The 18,747-nt window shown below is 39.2% G+C and overlaps 1 protein-coding gene and 1 non-coding gene across 4 annotated transcripts in view; both read right to left on the bottom strand.

The window, feature by feature from the left end:
- AFF2 (ALF transcription elongation factor 2) overlaps positions 1–18,747 on the bottom strand; it is a 348,869-nt gene that overhangs the window by 127,179 nt on the left and 202,943 nt on the right. For all 3 annotated transcript variants that reach the window (XM_076347219.1, XM_076347221.1, XM_076347220.1), the window contains exons 5-7: positions 9,722–9,808; positions 6,917–6,953; positions 6,614–6,665 (exon numbers count right to left, since the gene is read on the bottom strand). In XM_076347219.1, coding sequence (XP_076203334.1) covers positions 6,614–6,665; positions 6,917–6,953; positions 9,722–9,808 — 176 coding nt within the window. The remainder of the gene's footprint in view (positions 1–6,613; positions 6,666–6,916; positions 6,954–9,721; positions 9,809–18,747) is intronic.
- On the bottom strand, positions 14,700–14,765 carry LOC143164772 (small nucleolar RNA SNORD78). The gene has a single exon (XR_012996135.1). It is a non-coding gene; the product is annotated as a small nucleolar RNA SNORD78 (small nucleolar RNA).

The following is an 18,747-nucleotide window of genomic DNA, read 5'->3' as shown; positions in this document are numbered from 1 at the left end:
TGTTGTGGATTATTGGGGTTGTCAGAGGGATTCAGAGGAAAGATGCAAAGGATTAAGTTGTGATATTAGGAAAAGTGGCTGTTAGTCTTACCTGGGATATTTAGGACACAAATTGGGAGTTTGAAGCCCACTCTGGTATTGCGAATGCCAAGCTTCCTGGCAAAATCCATTCTTCTCTCAAGCTTATCACCCATTTCCGATTATGACTCTTTTGCAGCATAGTGCAGATGAATCTGGGTGACAATTTTCTCAGTTTGTCTCAGGCTACTAAAGTCTACAAAGCCAGTAAGATATGACAGTAAGAATGAAAGGGACTAGAGCAAAGAGCATCAGGAAGAAAAAGCCAGAGAGAGAAATGGCTTGGCTCTGAACCTGAAATTTACTGACAGGTCAGAGTTAAGTCAAAAGGGACCATGGTGAGGTCCAAATTGTGGTGGCCAGAAAGCCAAGCAAGAAGTTAGTTTATATGCATTTTATCAGCAAGTGTGCAGCTCACAAAACAAACGGGTGAGAGAGGTACTGAGTGTGGTGGCTTCCTCTGCTCTATCCTGATTTACATTTTCAGATTTACCAAGTACATTTGTTTTTCAAAATGAATGTTTGAAGTTGCACTGAAGTTCGGAAGTGATTCCATCCCACAGAAATGTAAATTGGGAGGTCGGTTTGAGACTGGCCTTGAGCCATGAAGGCACAACATATGCTACTGCCTGTGAAAAAGCTCTTTAAATACAGGGAAACCTGTGGCAGATTTGCAGTCTAACCAGCTTCCAAAATGGGAACTGATACGTAGCGAACAGGGAAATACATCCTGAATCCAAACATGTTAATATGTGTCGTTTACCTGTCTCTATTAATAGCGACACTTCAATGGTCGCAGTTCAGTGGTTGCATATATTTGGCAGTGACACAGTAGTGCATCCTACTTGAGAACAAGGTATTTCAACTGCTACTCGTTAGTTAGGGCAAATAAATGTTGAATTTTTAATGGGGGGTTATACAGTATCAGAGGAAATTCAAATGGTTCAGTGCTCACTTGAGTTGCAATCAGCAACGCTGGCAAGAATGCATTTGGTTAGCCTGTTTCAGGCATTCTTAAAGGCAGTAATTATGTAAGTCTCTGATAGTCAAGAAAAATTGTTCAACATTGATCAGCAAAATATAAGACAATTAATTTAGTTCTGTTCCCACAATCTTTTAAACTGATTTATAAATATGTCAGGAGAAAGAGATCATGGAAAAGAATGTATTAGGAAATAACTTTATTTTGACAGGGAGGTTAAACTGTATGTGAGCCAGCTGAATAATGAAAACAAATTAAAAGTCTAATTTAGAAATTATTTTGAATAATGGGCTTATCTTCAAGGATACAGGGCTTTTAATTACAACGCTCAATTCTAACATTTTTCACAGCAGCTGAAATATTTTGCAAGTTTGCTTCTATAGGCAATTGTCCATAGGAAATGCTCGTATGTTTTAGTCCCAATTACTTGGTACTTTGCTCAAAAGGAAAAGCCTGCGGCAGTGAGGAACCAAACGATACAATCTTCACTGACTATCATTGCTCCAAATTAAAGAACTTAGGAGGCAAAAGGATGCAAAGCAAACCTCAAACTGACAAAACAAAACAGTAAATATGAAAGATCAATGACATCTTATCAAAACAGACCCTTCTATTTTCATTTGCTATTTGTCCCTTTAATATGGTGCACTGGAGCTCTCTAAAGATTAATGGAGTTCCAATTACATGCCACTGTTGTTTCACTTACCATAATTTGTACATGGCAGTGTAAGTCCCTTGTATTCATGACTTTCCCAGTTTACCCAGAGGGAATATCTTTGGAACTTTCTACTTCTAACAAACAGGCAGTACTTAGTCTAATGATTAAAGCTTGCCACACTCGCTAAGTGAAAATGATCGTATGCTATAAAAGAAAGCAGGCTATCAACACTGTGGGATCAATTGACACTCTTATGCTTTAATATGATCAATTAAAAACCGTAATTAGAAATACTAAAAATTTCAGCTTCTTCAGTGTATTACACCTGGATGCATTGTGACTGGAACTCAGCATAGAGTTGGATGCATAAGTAGAAACGTTCTTCCTATTCCAGTTGGAGATGAATTTTACATTTTTGATTCATGTGATTGAACTGGGAATGATGCATCAATGTTGAATGAATCCCAGTTTTTTAAAACTGATTCCTTTCAAGGTTAAGAATTCACCAGCGCTTCTTGATTTGAACGTTCTGAATAACATTACTTGTTGTCGCATTATCCAATATACAATCCTTGGTGTAAAATCCTCTTGATGTCTGATTACTCTTCATAAGGACCTCATGCTGGTTCATTTCAAACTGTGAATTACCTTTAATTCATAGCTTGAACATGCTGCCAAATTTTGTTTTCCATGCTCCCAGGTGGCTGTCCCTGACACAGTGGAGAACTTCCAAAAAGCCATTAGATACTTATGAAAGTAGTTAGATGTCAAGAAGCACATTTCCATTTTCAAACAGGCTTCCATCAAGTATTATGATAATCTTTGGGATTAGAAAAGTACTGGTATTTACTGAAATTTTTTTAGAACCGTGAAGCGAAATCCTGGCCCAACTGAAACCAGTGGTGAGCCTCCTTTGAAAAATTCTTGCTGAAATATCACATAAAGAGTTTCAGCTGCTTGTTTTGTTTTTGAGCCCACTGTATTTAGCTGTTCTCTAGCCCCCACACAGGTTGTGTATCATTAAGCATGATGGATAACAAAAACTCTGTAAAGATAAAATAAGTTGGTTTTGACTGATCCATAAAAATTTGCTGCTCTAAGTTTTTAAATGGTTTCCGGTAGTTCACTGAGCCCATGAGAAGGGCCTTTTAATACTGTATTAATACAGTAAGTATAGGAAGTAATTTTATGACAGGGGAAGAATACCATTATGATTACATTCTTCTTTTTAGCTAGGCTTTTATGGAAACTACCCAAGACTACTCTGCAGTATCATTTCGAAACGCAGGATGTGCTTGATTAAAAAGGTTCTGGGTAGTTTCCAACTGGACAGAGGCCAAATGCTAACAACCAAAACAGAACAAAAGGACTGGATGTTTGAGGATGACATACTTGCAATGGTAATTATATAACAGAAACCTAAGTCGCGAGCTGAGTTTGTACCCTCAAATTCATGGAAGTTGACAGAAAATCCTTCTCAGTGCAATTGGTTGCACCTTATCTGTTCCTGCTTACTATGCTTCATAATAAACTAATCAGAGTAGACTGGCTGAAAACTGACTGCACAATACCCAATGGAGATTTACAGTGAATTTGAAATTAAAAAAAAGGGAAGCCAAGTGCCATAGTTCTACATAGCCTGACTTCAGCTATAAAAATTCACCACGGTATACACACATGCACACACATCAGTGTTCAAAATTTCATCTTCAAGATTTTTGAGTAGAAATCAGGATCTGAGGTTAGTCACATGTACACGTACTCATGTACAGCATAGGCGCAGAATTCAGACACAATCCCAACTACTCTACCTTCCATTTTACCTGTTGCAAAGCACTGGGGATTGGGTTTCTCCAGCGTGTGGATGTAATAAAGTACATTGAAATAGTATAAAAAGGACGAAATTTGTATTTCAGAAAGCTTTACTTAGACAAGAAGTCATGCATCTTGCATCCCCCTACAAAAGCAAGACGTTGGTCAATTAATCTATCTTGCGGTATGTTGCCTCCATTGTTTCCCCTAGAAGCACGCACCTGAAAGGTTATCTTGCAAAGATCATACATCCCTTTGGTCTGATCTTCCATGATGCCAATGTTTTTACACCTGAATTCTGTAATGACATACATGCGGCTTGGCTGCTGGAACAGAATACAGCATCATGAAGGTGATGTATCTTTGTTCTGCACGCATTGCTCAGCCAGTCATGGTATAACTCAATGATATGGTGAAGCAAGCACATTACTACCAATTCCTATGGACTTCTACCAAAGGCAATGGAATCTATAAGACTGTCACTAGGACCAATGTAAATGGAAAATATAACTTAAGTTTCACTTGAATTGCATGTAAACTTAAAAAAGTTGGGGAATATCTAGAAATCTGTCCAGGTTAACAGGTCTCTAACAAAGCATACAGATGAACAAACCCAAATTCAGTCAGACTTGATCAAACTGAAATACAGATAACAGATCCCATTGACAAAATATATAAGGAATTGGTGGGGGATACAGTTTTGAAGTCAGTAAGATCATGCTGTGTGGTTGACAGTGTAGCAACAAATGTTATTGGGGATAAGTTGGATTGTAATTTCACTCATACGCTCCAATATCCCTATAACTGACCAATGTTAGAAAGATTAAATCCTTCTTAATACAACTGCCTTCTGATAAATACTATATTATTAAAATACGCAATGACTGTAGGAGCTGTCAATCTATCAGGGTTTATTTGGATCGCACTATCCAGCTCGACTTGATACCATTATGTCCTTCTGCCCCACTCTCTGCTTTAATTTCATTATGTCCTCAAGTACTGTAATTCCCAGTGTAAGTGGTGGTAACCGCACATGCAGATCTAAAGAAACAAATTGGCCTCGTAATACCAAGTCTCACAGTGGACTGCCTTCTAACCTCCCAAAGCCCTATGGAAATTCTTAGAAGCTGCCTTAACAATTTTTCTGCAGTAAAAGAGAAAAAGTGATAGTAATGGGTTAGCTGATCTTCATTTGGAAGCTAAAAATAAAAGTAGCTTTATTGCAGCTCTGATCTCTCATGTGTAAAATCTATCACCTACCATAAGAAGGCAGTTCATTGCAGCAGAAATCTGATTGATAGTACTGGAACTTTAGATCAAGCAGCAGAACAGAGAGCAACTGGTTCATAAAATGTACTCGGTGTCTTCAGGTTTTATATCAGGCTTCCTATAGAGAGCTTTGGTCCCATTAAATGCACTATATACCACTGAGCTCTGAAGCACTGTTCTTTTGAAATTCAGCTTATAACTATAAACCATGATTGACAAGTCTATTACTGTTGGTTACAAACTATTGAAATATTATATTTTATGGTATACTCACTAAAATATTTTTCACAGTGGAATCCAAATACACTTGCTTTAGGACAAAAATCATTTTAAGATGTAACAATATTTTTTTACTTTTTTTTTTTTTTACTATGGAATGTGCTTGATGTTAAGTTTGGATCACTTAGATGTTCTGTAACATGAATGCACCCATTCTGCTACCAAGAACAGTGGGTATAGTTGGCTAGATTCTTTAAAAAAAACAAGCCATTACTGGGAATCAAATAGCAAAGAGCAAAAACTAATTTGTTACTAAATTTCATAAATAAATGCTATTCATGCAAATTAATCTATTTATCATTAGCATTCCTATCCAATTCTCATTCAATCTGAAGAAAAAAACATTTCATTTTAAAATTGAATTAGTCATTTAACCATAATTTTGTAAAGCTTTACTCAATAAACTTTATCTGAATGAGTACTTCCATGACTTAAGTTTATGAGTAAAGAACTGGATCTTCAGAGCCTGGTGAGTACATCAATGGATTCGGCACCCCCATCTAGTCTAGTCCAGCATCTCATCTCTTACATGGTCACAGACAAATCACTGAACTCGAACAAGTCCTTTCCTGTACACAAACTTGCACTAAGAATCAATATATTTAAATTCATTTTTAAAACCTATGCAGGTATCTCCGCATTGATTTTTCTTCCCCTATAGGGATCTACTTAAAATTGTGGCCTTAGTAGATTAAGGGGAACCACCAGAATAATTTTGAAGTAATTTTAAATGAACATATTGTGTTTACACAAACGTCAGTTAAGCTAGTGCAGTTCTGCGTTCAGTAGTTGAACACTAAAAAAAATAGCAGCTCTGAACTGAAATCAGACCCACACGTTTTCATAAGTATAAAAACAACCACCTACTTTTCAAAGTTATTATTTTATTCCTGTTTGTAAATTACTTTGAGATCCTGAGGTAAAAGTAAAAAAACAGTTCAGTCTCAACTCACTGCTACGTTATTGCAGCTTTACACCAGAGAAGCACCAAAGAAAAATGGTTTAACACAATGGAGAATTAGCTCTTCCACAATTTTCAACTGTCATATTTATAGATCATCTGTGATTTTCAGCTGTTCAAAGTGCATGAAACTCAAGACCAGTTTTTCAACACCAGCTAGTAGAATCATTCCGTATGATGTGTTTTACTCTCTCTCACTGTATGAATGTTAAAATTCCTGCATCATCTGTTCATTGGGTTGCATTTTCTATTGTAAGAGGCTTAGTATCTGATGAGAGAAGCATAAAAGTGATTTAATTTTGGCAAGCTGTACAACTAAAATCAGCATTATTTCTGCTTAATAAACTCATCTTTCACACATACCTCTGTTAGCTAATGCTTAAAAAGAAGAAACAGTAATAAGCACTGAAAACATAAAACTGGTTTATGGCTAATTTTTAAGGACTACTGAGAACACCTGAACACCAGGACAAGATTATGAGCAGAGCTAAATTTTAGTTACCTTTGGAGAAATAAGCTCATTCTTTATGATAAATTTAAAATGAGATTTAAAGCTGGAAATAATAATACTTACGACTTTTGTGGCACTGACTTAGTTGCAACTTTCCCTGCTGGATCACTCCACTCTGCAAACAAAGGAAACACATTTTCAAATGTCAAAAGATTACTGTAGAATTAAAATGCACCCAAAGCTGTCAGCCCATCTAATTATACTTGGGTTTCACAACATGCCACAGTGCATAACATGTAATAAAAAATGGAACTGATCTGCTTTAGCACCATAGAAATTAATTTTTTAGCCTTTGTTTTAATGATGTTAAGCAGGAAAAAAAAATACCCAACCCTGACTGTTAGGACTAGGATGATAAAGACCTACTTTGTACATTGTATCCTGAGGTCAGGTGTTGGGAGTCCTACAAAGAAGAACACACAAAATGTCAGCATTAGTTAAATAAGACGAAGAAGGTAAGATACATCTTAGCTTGCTAGATTAAGGGCACTGGCATTACACAAACAGGGAAGGAGATGGCACAGGGAAGGGATCATGTGATTGTTAAGGCAGCACCAGTGACATTAGTTTAAAAAAACATTAACTGTGGAGACAGAGCACCACTGAGGGACCCTTTCACAGTTCAGACAACAGCTTGTCCTCAGCTGCTGTAAATCTACATACCCCCTTTATGGAGTCACTGCACAGATTTATACCCGCAGCGGTCCTAGCCTTTTCCAGGCTTGGCCATGGATGTGTGTATGAACCATCTACGATGTACAATTTAGACTGCAGCATGAATGCAACTATGCATTAAATTCAGCACCACTGCCTTTCTTTTTTTTATCTCACTGCTTGGAATGGCAGTAACCTTTTACTGATAGTCACTGTTTCTATTTGGACTGTGACACACAGGATTTGATAAAGACACAGGAAGCAGATCTTCGCCTGATGGAAATTGGTCCAAATCCAATGAAATCAATGGAAGTACAACAACTTTAAACCAGGAAAGAATCTGGCTTGTAACACTGAGCATGCTAATGCCGGGATTCTTGTCGGCTCACAATAACTAAGCTGCTTCCTTATGTCACGGTGTTTTCTTCCTTAGTTTTTCTCTAGGCTTTATAGTCCACAGTGATTGTAATCAGCTTTCCTTCCAGAGTTTGATCATTTGAAATTAAGGTGTTATTTACAACCTCATCTTACAGCCAGGCAGTACTTTGCTGGAAGTATTAGTTCTGTAGGATGTTAAAGTCATTAAAGCCCTCACTGCACTTCCTCTTAGGGCATTATTAGTTCCTAATATTATACTGTGCTGTCAGTCAGTCCCTTGTGAAGTAAATCATGCCCTAAGAGTAAACATGGCACTTTAAATTTGAATGTCAAAGGGATAAATTGTTCTGATAAGTTCCGCCTTTTTTATCACACTTCTTAATGTACATTTCTCATGAGGATACTTTTTTTTTAATAGTTAAATTGAGAACTTCTAATAGCGCCCATCTCTGGTTTATATGGCTGCACAATCTAGCCACATTATGTCTAAGATCTATAATTTGGCTAGCTATAATTGATTTAATGTGATGTTCTGGAGAGACATTTCTGTTGTATTTTTTAAAGTAAAACTAGTAAACTTGGAAACATTTATGTGCTTGCCTGTTTCCTGAAATGCTAGCTCAAAAAAAAAAAAAAAAAAAAAAAAATCTAATTTATATTTTGTATTGAAGTGATATTCAAGAATTTTAGGATCAACATTTAATGTGCCCAGAAATTAACTTTGATGTGGATCTTAAAAGTTCGAAGCAAACTTAATAGAAACAGAAAAGCAAAACAAAACTCTAGCTTCTCTGAACCTATGCTTATACTGCTGCCAATGGAGACAGCAGCAGTCTGCAGGACTTAGACCAATTTCTGTAGGGCCCATCAAAAACAGAGCACTAAATTAAGAGGTAGTATAAATTTAAAAAATACAGCTTCCAGTGGGCAAAAACCTCTACTCTCACTGTATTCACACAGGTCAGACTCCACTTTCACCTAAACGGGTTCAACTGACTTCAACCCAATTTGCAATGAGGATTATACTTTTCTATAATTATGACTTCTGATGCTTAACGCTGCAGCAGTTAACTGCAGCGGCAATGGCAGTGCTAGAGCAGTAACAATCACATTCCATTAAAATAAGGCATTCTGGGCACTGGCTTTGTTTTTTTAAGGAGCCACAGATACTGCTAATTTCATATGATTTCCAATTAAGTATGGTGGCTGCATTTCAGACAGGGGAATATCTGCCAAACAGATAAAATCAGTAAGAGGAAAATCACATTCCAGCTTCTAAAACAGGATATAATTGCTTGAACCGTAATGTCAAGCAGTACCAGTTTTATAAGCTATTTTCCAAGGTCCTGCCTTTAGAAAGAAACTTTTATGTAGCTCCATGTCAGACTGGTGTAGATTTCCCACCCTGGGGAAGTTCTCCCCTTCCCCAAACATCATCAGCTCCCAGTTGTTCAGGTCCCAGCAGAAGATACCTCCAGCAATAACTGCGCTGGGTATGAGCTCGATCTCTAACAGTGCTACCAGAATCATAGCTAGAAGGCAACAACGGAATTTGGGCTAAAGGCATGTTCAAATCATACAACTTAATGATTCACTATGTGTCAGGTGAACTGCAGGTACTCTCCAGGCATACGCTTTTGACGTGGCAAGTGCTGAGTGCATACTTTTAACAAGGCCAATACTGAGGATCGCATCGCGCAACTTCACGTGCCCTTGGAGTGTGCACACAGACAGATGCTATAGCACTGTTCACATGCAGGAACATTTTAAGTCACCGTAATTTGACCATGCAGCCTAAACCTCATCATGCAATCAATCACTAAGTAGGAACAAATGACGATTTCAGCCACTGCGTTGCACGAATAATAATGGCAGAAAAACAAACAAATAAAATATATTGTACTTGATGTAGAAAGACTGTTATAACAACAGAGATAAAGTTCACTTTGCTTCTGCTGTAACTTCTGCAGCTTTAAATAAGCAGTCCTACTAGTAACAACAGTCTGATTGGGAATTTCCAACTAAAAATAGTCTTAGAAATTTTTGAAAATGGAACCAATTACAAAAATAAACTCTCCAGCAAAGAACACTCAACAGAACAGAATGTTAACCAGGTCACTGGTAATAGCCTACTTCTACCTTGCTTGGGATAGAAAACTTGGTCTGCTCAGCCTTGCCAGGAGTGTGAATAGCAGTCAGAGGAGGAGGCCAGGAATGGGTCATCTCCTAGGGAAGAAAAAAAACATGTTTTTGAAAACAAATTCATGTACATAAAGAAGAAAGAAAGGAAAAAATGATCACGTATTCTCCACTGAGCCTGGAGATGCAATTGCTTAAGGAAGCATCACCACCCATCCTCATGTAGTAGATGAACACCTTAACTACCCAACAGGCAGCCCTTCCTGGGAACAAGGGTGAAGACAGGTTTTACTCTTGAAAATTCTGACCATCTGTGCCTTCATCAGGTGGCAGCTGACGCCACCTCCGTGGTCAGCCTGTCAAGCTGTATGAACGAAGCCGTATCATAGGTTTAGAACAGGGTTTTACATGCGAAGCCCAAGCAGGAAGGGGATCCCTCCTGTATTGCACTGGATGCAACCCTATAGAGGATTGCATGGTGGCAAAATGGAACCCTATTCAAGATTGCATAGTGGCAAAATAAACCATAGGCTGGTCTAGAAAAAGCTGGGGTGGGCTTGCAGCATGAATGCCTGGGGTAGAAGAGTGCTCTGATGCACTGGCCGTAGGCACTTACTGTGGTATGCAATGTCACAGCATCTATCGATGTCACAGAGCACTATCGATTCCATTTTAAAATGAGGGGCTGAGAGATTAGGTGATTTGCACAGGGTTACACAGAAAGCCAGTACTTCACTAGGAAATCCAAGTCTCTGGTGAAGACCTGCCTACCAGACCATCCAAGCAACATGTCCCATTTTCTGTATCAGTGTGTTAATTCACCATTTGTACATGCATGTTCCAACTATCTTCAAAGAAATCACCTGGGTGCCCATGGCTATGAAATACATGCAGAAGGAACAGTGCACACCCTGCTTTTTCATACTAAGGCCTAGAACCACCGCCCACCGAGCTCAGTGGGAGCAGACTGGGGCTTATGTTCAGAGGAGGGGAAAAATCAGCAAAATAGAGAAACTGCAAAAGTGTTGTTTTAGGCAGAGCTTGTAAATGCCCTTCTAATGAGTGTGTTTTATGGTAGATGCTGCTCCATTCTCTCTTATCTTTGTTTTTAATTTAATAAATATTCAGAGAGGCAGTAATACTTGTCTCTGGCAATCTGTTGTATGTTTGTCTTGGTTGTTTTTCTTTGCCTACAAAGCTCAGAAAGGATTCTTTCTTGAGACGAGCGAGACAAAGAGCAAAAGAAGGTCTGATCTAGGAAATTTTGCATGCAATGGCCATAATCCTGACTGCAGTAAACTAAACTTCCCAGCTGCTATTTCACACTGGTCAAGCCCAGGACCAGTCACAACAAAGCTTATGAACACACAAGTTTCTGTAGGTAACACGACAACCACTGCAAATGCACCACAAATAAAAATATAACATAATACAATTAATTATAGAAAATGTAACTTGTCAAAAGGGCAGTGTGGTGGGTGCATTTGGGCTAAAGACATGGCCTGGGTGGCTACAGCTGGATGCTAATGTATAATTCACTGAAGATACAGCCAGCAAGTTTCAGGTCTCCAGTTGTCCCTCACAAATCATGTGTCATACAGGAGGTTAGGAGAGAGAAAGGAAGACTATGCACCATGGTCTTCAGTCAATGGGACAGGCAGACATGTAAACTTTCCCCAAGCTCCTGTTAGGCACTGGTATTTTATTGAAGCCCATCAAACAATTTCCACCCCTAGCAATGCTGCTACTGCAGCAAGGTCTGGCTGAGCCCCGCAAGGGGCAGAGCCCAGGAATGACCACTATGGAGAGCAGCCCTCACCTGGTCCTGGCCGAGGCAGGAGGGCAGGGCTGGTCCGGCAGTTCGGCCCCACTGGGCTCTGCCGCTCTGCTTTCACCAGCGCAGCGCACCATGGACACGCTTGCGGCTTATCTAAAGGGCCACATAACTACAGACAGTGCAGCCTGGGGCCAAGCTTTGCCAGTTCCTTGTGCAGATGACCCAGGGACAGGGGAGGGTGCAGATGTTTCTGCACTCCTGAAAGAGCTTTTGGGTTTCTGCCTGTGGAGCTCAGGGCCTGTTTTCGTTGCCCAAAGCCCAAATGGTGGCAATGAGGAGGAAAGAGTCAGCTCCTGGTGGGTGAGGCTGCGGCAGCTCAGTGCAATGATGAGAAGTACACTACTGTATTGCAGGTTGTTTGACCTCTGCACAGAGGAAGGCAGAAAAAGACTTAAGCATCCGGTGAACTTTTCTGTGATATAATCCAAATCCTGCATGCCTCTGCCAAATCCTATGCCATAGAGGTTGCTTTGTGGCAAATCTCTTCATAGCAAAATGATGAAACAGAGACTGTATCACATAATTAAAAGAAGAACAGGCAGTCTGATTGAAGGCAGAAATGAAGCATATTCTAGAACTGCAATTATAGGCTTGACCTCAGTCTCTTCCTGCCCACGCATAAATGGCTGGACAGAGCCTAGGAATCATGGGAAGGTGATGCCAGCAAATATTTCAGAATATTCACTGTCAAAATGCATCTAGTGTCCACTGCATACCAACTCGGCAGGCCGAAGTGTAAGCAAATCTAGTCATCTCCCTGTTAGGGGACACGTGAACATAGAACAGTGGGAAAAGGAAAAATGAGTCTGCTATTATTTGAGGAAATTCAGTTACAAGGTAAGAAATCCTGACTCCACTGAGGTCAGAGGCAAAAGTCAACTTCAGTGAGGTTAGGACTATCCAATCTATGTGTTTACAGAGTGACCTTGTGAGCATTAAAGTCTATTGCAAAGGTACAAGCTAGCTACATTGAAGTACTTCACTTAAATTATCACTGTAATAAAAATTATTGGATAGAAAATTCCAGATAGGATCACACATACAAAACAACACAAGTATTTAAAGCTCAGCATATAAACAGACACTGTGTGTGGAAGTGGTGAGAAAGTATATAGTTACTTAAAGAAACATACCTACATCTACCTACAGACAGGTGCCACAGCACTGTTGACCAAAGAACCCTGAATGATCGTAGAGAAAGTTTTGAATTTACTCATCTGAAAAATGTCACTTCAAAATGTATGGGCAGCAACCCCACACCACCCAGCACACAGCTGAATCTTATACTCACGCAGAGCACTACTGAGCTACAGAATGACATAAAAAAATGGCACTGCACTGTTTTCCGTGAAGGGTCAAAACCCCAACCCCACATCCTGCAGAGATGTGACCGTCTGCTTAACTCTCTCTTACTCTGTTCCTTAAGTGCATGCATGTTACTTTGGAGAATCAGAAGAAAGGATGTCATTTGTTTAATCATCTACATGACTTCACCATTCTTTGCTCTGCCCCAATTTCTTTTGGAGGTCCTTCATCTTTAAGTGCTCGCTATGCTCTATTTTGTTTAACTTGTGAAATCTGATATATCTACCTTCTAATATGTTATGACTATAAAGAACCACACAGACAGTGTGTGTGTTGTGTATGTATCCATTAAGATGCATATATAAACATCTTGGTTTGTAAATACCTGAGAAAGTAGGCAGGGAATTGCATTCTTTTTTTTTTTTTTCCAGGAAAAGTTAAAAAACTTTAATCAATCCAAATTTGGAAGTATTTAGAAATTCCTGGAAGTAACAATAATAAAACCGAGCATATGAAATGCTTTAAAGAGGAATTTAATGGAAACAAAGTAATCCCACAAAATTGAGTTAGGATTTATTTTCACATGGTTTGGACTTAAAATAATTCCAAAATCATGTTAACTGTTGGGGTGGGTAGATGACTGCTATGGAAGCATGCATTTTTTTATAGACCTGGAGATTAAATGAGAAAGTAAACCTGCACAGTTTGTTGGCTTAAAAGTCACTGTGGTCCTCTGATGTAGTAACATCAAGCATCCTCCTTTCTGAAAATTATTTAAACATTGTTTTAATTGACTCCATGTGCTTTATTTATTAGAGCTAGGCACGCTCATCTCTTCAGCTAAGTCTGCTTTTTTCAGCTATAAAAGCCCTCAGGTAAGTAACTAAGAAGGACACATGCAGACACGATCTAATGAATCACCAAAAATACAAATACTCCAAGCAAACTTTTTAAGGGCTTCAGAGATACAAGGCCAAATCACGATTTAAATGGAAGGAGAGGACTGGGGAAGGATTTAAACTTGCAAGTTTCTAAGGAAAAGGTCAGAGCGAGAGAATTGAATACAGGGGATATGGGGCAGATGGTAAATAGCTTTACAAAACCAGTTGCTAAAATTAATAGCCGCCTTCAAGATTTATTTCCTTTCTCTGTATTTCATTTTTCCATCATTTCCTTCTTGTTCAAAAGAAAGTGTGCAGTGTTTTTAAATACAGATAAAAGCAGTGAGCCAGGCTCTAAGAGGTCATTATGGAAAAAAGCAGCTAGACTGCGTACTCTGTGTTCCTACTGAGGCAGCTTCCCCCTTCCTACAGTGCACTCTAAACTGCTTAGCCTGATCTAATTTGAAGTCTCCCAAGATATAGGGCTCATGCTACTTCCCTTGGGAGAATTGAGGGGAGACATGAGAACAGTCTTCAATTACAGAAAGAGCTGTTGCTAAAAGGAGAGAATAATCTGTTCTCCAGTTTTATGGTGGATATGAACTTAAACTGCAGCCAGAAAGATTCCAGTTAGACATAAGAAAAAGCTCTCTAAAGGTAAGGACCGTGCAGCACTGAAACAGATTGCTCAGAGCGCTACACAGACTCCATCTTTGGAGGAACACACTTAAGAACATATTAACACACATCAGTCAGGAATGGCTTAGGCAGAATTGATTCCTGCATTGGGACAGGGACGTGTAGTAGATGATGAGATTTCTAAGACCCTTCCCAGCCCTTTTTCTTGTTCTGTAGTTTGATAGATCTCTGTTGGCCAAACACTACCCTTACTGCCTCTCTTGTGGATAGCAGATCCACAAAAAGGCAGAGGAAGACAGCAACAATCCCGGTCTTTTTCTTCCGTGGCATTATAGTCCACAAAGGCAGTTTCAGGACCGACACTTTGCCCACATCATTACAGGGCAGCCAGAGGAGCAGGAGGAGGAGCAGCCCTGCACACATTGCTAGCAATAAATGCAATCTGAGGCCACTGCTGCTAAAGAGACCTTATCGGTGGGTATTCTCTCTGTCAACTGCCCCTCTCAGTACTTTTAACTCTTAGCTAAATCTGTTGCTTTAAAATTTCTCCAATCTTTGGTTACACAGTATGTTAAAATTACATTCAGAAAAAATTAATATGTGATGAATAGATGTTCTAAGGTTATTACAAACTTGATGTTACAGCTGGTGCTAAGCAACCTACTGCCTTGATGGAATAAAGATAACCAAGTGATTTACCATTTATTAAAGACTCCATTAATGATTTATTAATGTTTTATTAACTATTTATCAATGCAACCTTAATAAAAAGCATGTCGTGTTTCACAGTATCTTTCTGGTTTCTGCATTTATACAAACCTGATCAAACTCTCTCTGCTAGGAAGCCAGTAATGCATGAGGGGGCAGCCACGTTTTATGTGTGTGATGCATACTGAATTAAAAACCGTCTCAACCCATTTCAGCTTTGGGGAAAAGGCTAAGGAAAGAATTAATATATAGATATGTATTTATACATGTACAAGCAAATGACACTAAAGCCTAAAGGAACACAAAGGCAATAAACCTACAGGTTGTTTTTCATTCATATTCCTTATGAAGGAATGGAAAATTTGCATGAGCCGTTTGGAATATCCTGACCAGTAATCTAGCTTGCTTTATACTGGGCCAAAGGCTTCCTGAGGAAGGGATTTTGATACATCGTCAGTATTGACAGGGACATGATAGATAAATCCATGGATAAGCATTTGATTATCATGTTTCAGCACTTAAAAAAAATTCTCAGCATCAAAGGGATACCACATCTTTTTTCCTGTAAGGGTGGGGGGAGGGGGGGGAAGACTTCAGTGATGGCCTGATGGCCTCTATGAGAAAGCCAGTTTTCCTGGTATGAATGTTAAGGCAGGAAACTTTTTACTCATGCAAGTGTTTTAGCAAATTTATTGCCAGTGGCTACTGCCCAGTACATATTTTTGGAGGAACAATGTGGCGGCATCTGCAATGATGCCTTTGTCATACTAGAATTTATCTTGCTACTGTACCAAAAACTACTAGAAATCCATTTGGAAACACAGCACATACATGCATGATTTTATTAGTGAAAAGCTAGAGTTCATTCTACAAAAAGCAACGATTTCCCTGATCATAATCTAAAAACACAGTGTTCACCTTGTGGGCTTTATCAATGACAACAAATAAGTTCCCTTTCCCAACTGGGGAATGGGAAGCATTCCACATCCTCGCATGGTAAATTAATATTCCTTTCCATATTAACAAGAAGGGGAAGGACAGACAAAAATGATATTCAGTGAAAATGAATATAGAAATTGCTTTAGAAGCCAACAGGAGTTGACTATAAACTTCACAACATATGTTTTCCTTTCCTACTTTAACATTTGGAAATCCACAAAGTAAGTGATAGCAATATGGACGTTTTCTTTTTCTGTTGAGCTTCTCAATACTCTCTGACTCCTTTATACCTTACACTTTTCAACATATTTTCCTCATACTGTAGCTTCTATAACTAATAACACTCATATTCTTTGCTTAAAGCATTTAGAAGACAATTAAAAAATAGCAAATCGTGATTGATGTACTTATTGCTCTAACCAATCTTGTGTATGTGAAGAAAAACAGTGCTCTGTTACAGTGAGAAGGTATCTCAGCTCAAGAGGCTGTTTTAGGGGGAGAGTAATGAAGCTACACCACATGAACCCACCACTGGATTTCCAATTTAACAAGTCCGACACAATCCTAAAAGTAACCACAGCCTATAAAATAGCGTGTCTACGCTGTCAAATGATTTAGCTCCCTGCTGGGTACTGGGCCCCAAATGGTCCACGCTGTGCATATACTAGTTCATTCCCAAGGCTCCTCTGTGAAACAGATTGGATACTTCTCTCCAAGGTGAATCAGGATCATTTTCTTCAGGGCCCACCTCAGGAAGATTATATGGTCAAAAGCTGTCCTGAATGTGGCTCACACTGCCCAGGACAGTCCTTCAATTCAATCCCAAGCAGGTTTTGTGCCCTCAAGTACCTTCTCACACGTTCTTGGCATTTTCAGGAACATGCAACACAACCCCCTAAGGATCCTACTATAAAAACATCATTATGGTGAACTGCAACAAAACAAGAGGTCTGCAGCAGCTGTATCCCTAGTCTTGTCAGGCTCAGGTTATCTGTAATGAGTAAAGTGCAGGAAGGACATGGGGGGTTCACAGAACATAATCGGCAAAGCAGACTCACACAGTGTAAAAAATGAAACAGGACCTTACAGGAAGCGCATGGGAGAGCTTTCTTGACAAGTTTTATATGATGAGACAGAATTAAGAGTTCTGTGGAAAAGGGAGGCCTGAGAAATCATGAAGTCAAAAGTAGATGCATCCTGCATGTATGACTGCCTCTCTGACCCACACTGTCTTTGTCTTAGACCATTCCCCAAGCTTTCTAGTGAAAGTCCAAGAGATAAGCAGGAGCCAGTGCTGTCTTTGTGACAAGCCATGAGCCTTCAGAGAGTCCAAAGACAGGCATGTACTGACCAGAAATAATGACACTGAGGTAACTGCACTTCCTATCTAAGAGAGGCAGGAGGCATCTTCTTTACTTGCAGAATACGTGGGGTTTGTTAAGGATAGGCCATAATGGCTGCATGCAAGGAGAGGATGATCAAAGCTTTGAAGTTTTGCCAAGCACGTGAGATGCTGGGCCATGTGAGGTATTCGTATTTCCATATAACTGTTCTTCTGGACAGACCTACTGATGGGTCAGGAACATGGAACTGCCAGAATGGGTCCCACTCATCTGGGATGCTGGCGGACAGTGGTCGGTGCTGCCTCTTTCACAGAGCCCTTCAAGAACACCAGAGCAATCATGAGGGTAAAATCCTGATCCTCCATACTTACTAGTTCTCAACTGTACTGAGATCCTGTCGGTTTAATACTGCATCCCGAACCAGATATTAGTTAACACCAGCTAACACTGGTTTTAGAGTCCTAAAAGTTAATGATATGCCTGTAAATATTCAGGTACTTGCAGTCACGTGTACTAAACCCACTTCCAGAAAGCTAGGCATCCTTCATCTGTCACTCTCGGTAACTAAACTAATGATTTTGTTGCCCAATACACAGTACCAGAGTCTTGCTGTGGACAGTATGGCCAATGCAATACCTCCTGTTCTTGGCAGCTTCTCATCCCCACTGAGATGCACAGCCATATCCCATTGATTTTATTTATTCAAAACGATACTTGTTGGTAACCATCTCCAGGGATGGCACATCTAATTTTCATGAGGGCCCCAACAGATAGGAAGTATGCATTGAACTGTTAAATACAACATAACATCCTGGCAGTACAACAATATAATATAAACAAAGGCACAATAAGTAATAAAAAGCTAATTCTTTCAAAAGTTACTAATACCAACATGTAATTTCATCTCTGCAATTTAAAAAACATTGGCAACATTTCTCCAAGTAAATAAGCAACTGTGTTTTGAAACTATTCACTGCTGGCACTTGTTTAAGGGAATCTGGTAATTTGTTCCATCCATCCTGAGCTTCACAAGCAAAAAAGCATGTCTTGAATCGCCTGTTTTCTTCTCTGAAACTTAGGGTTCACACCAAGAGGAGAGCAGAACGATAATTTACAGTTACAAAACAAGACTACATCTACCCTGAGGCACTCCACTGTGCACATTTATACAATACATTACACCATCTCCTTTACATTGCCAGATGTAATCAATTCATGGTTTTTTTCATACAAAATACAACAGTGAATTATGTAGTCACATGACAAGACCTTATCCATGTAATTTATTACAAAATGCATTTAATTTCTATAGCCACTTATGCCAATGTTGTGAAAAAATAAAATCTCCAAATTCAACATCAGGCAAAATTAAAT

This window comes from Aptenodytes patagonicus, chromosome 9, assembly GCF_965638725.1.
Source record: "Aptenodytes patagonicus chromosome 9, bAptPat1.pri.cur, whole genome shotgun sequence".
NCBI classification, from domain to species: domain Eukaryota; kingdom Metazoa; phylum Chordata; class Aves; order Sphenisciformes; family Spheniscidae; genus Aptenodytes; species Aptenodytes patagonicus.
This window is presented reverse-complemented; position numbering and strand designations above follow the sequence as displayed.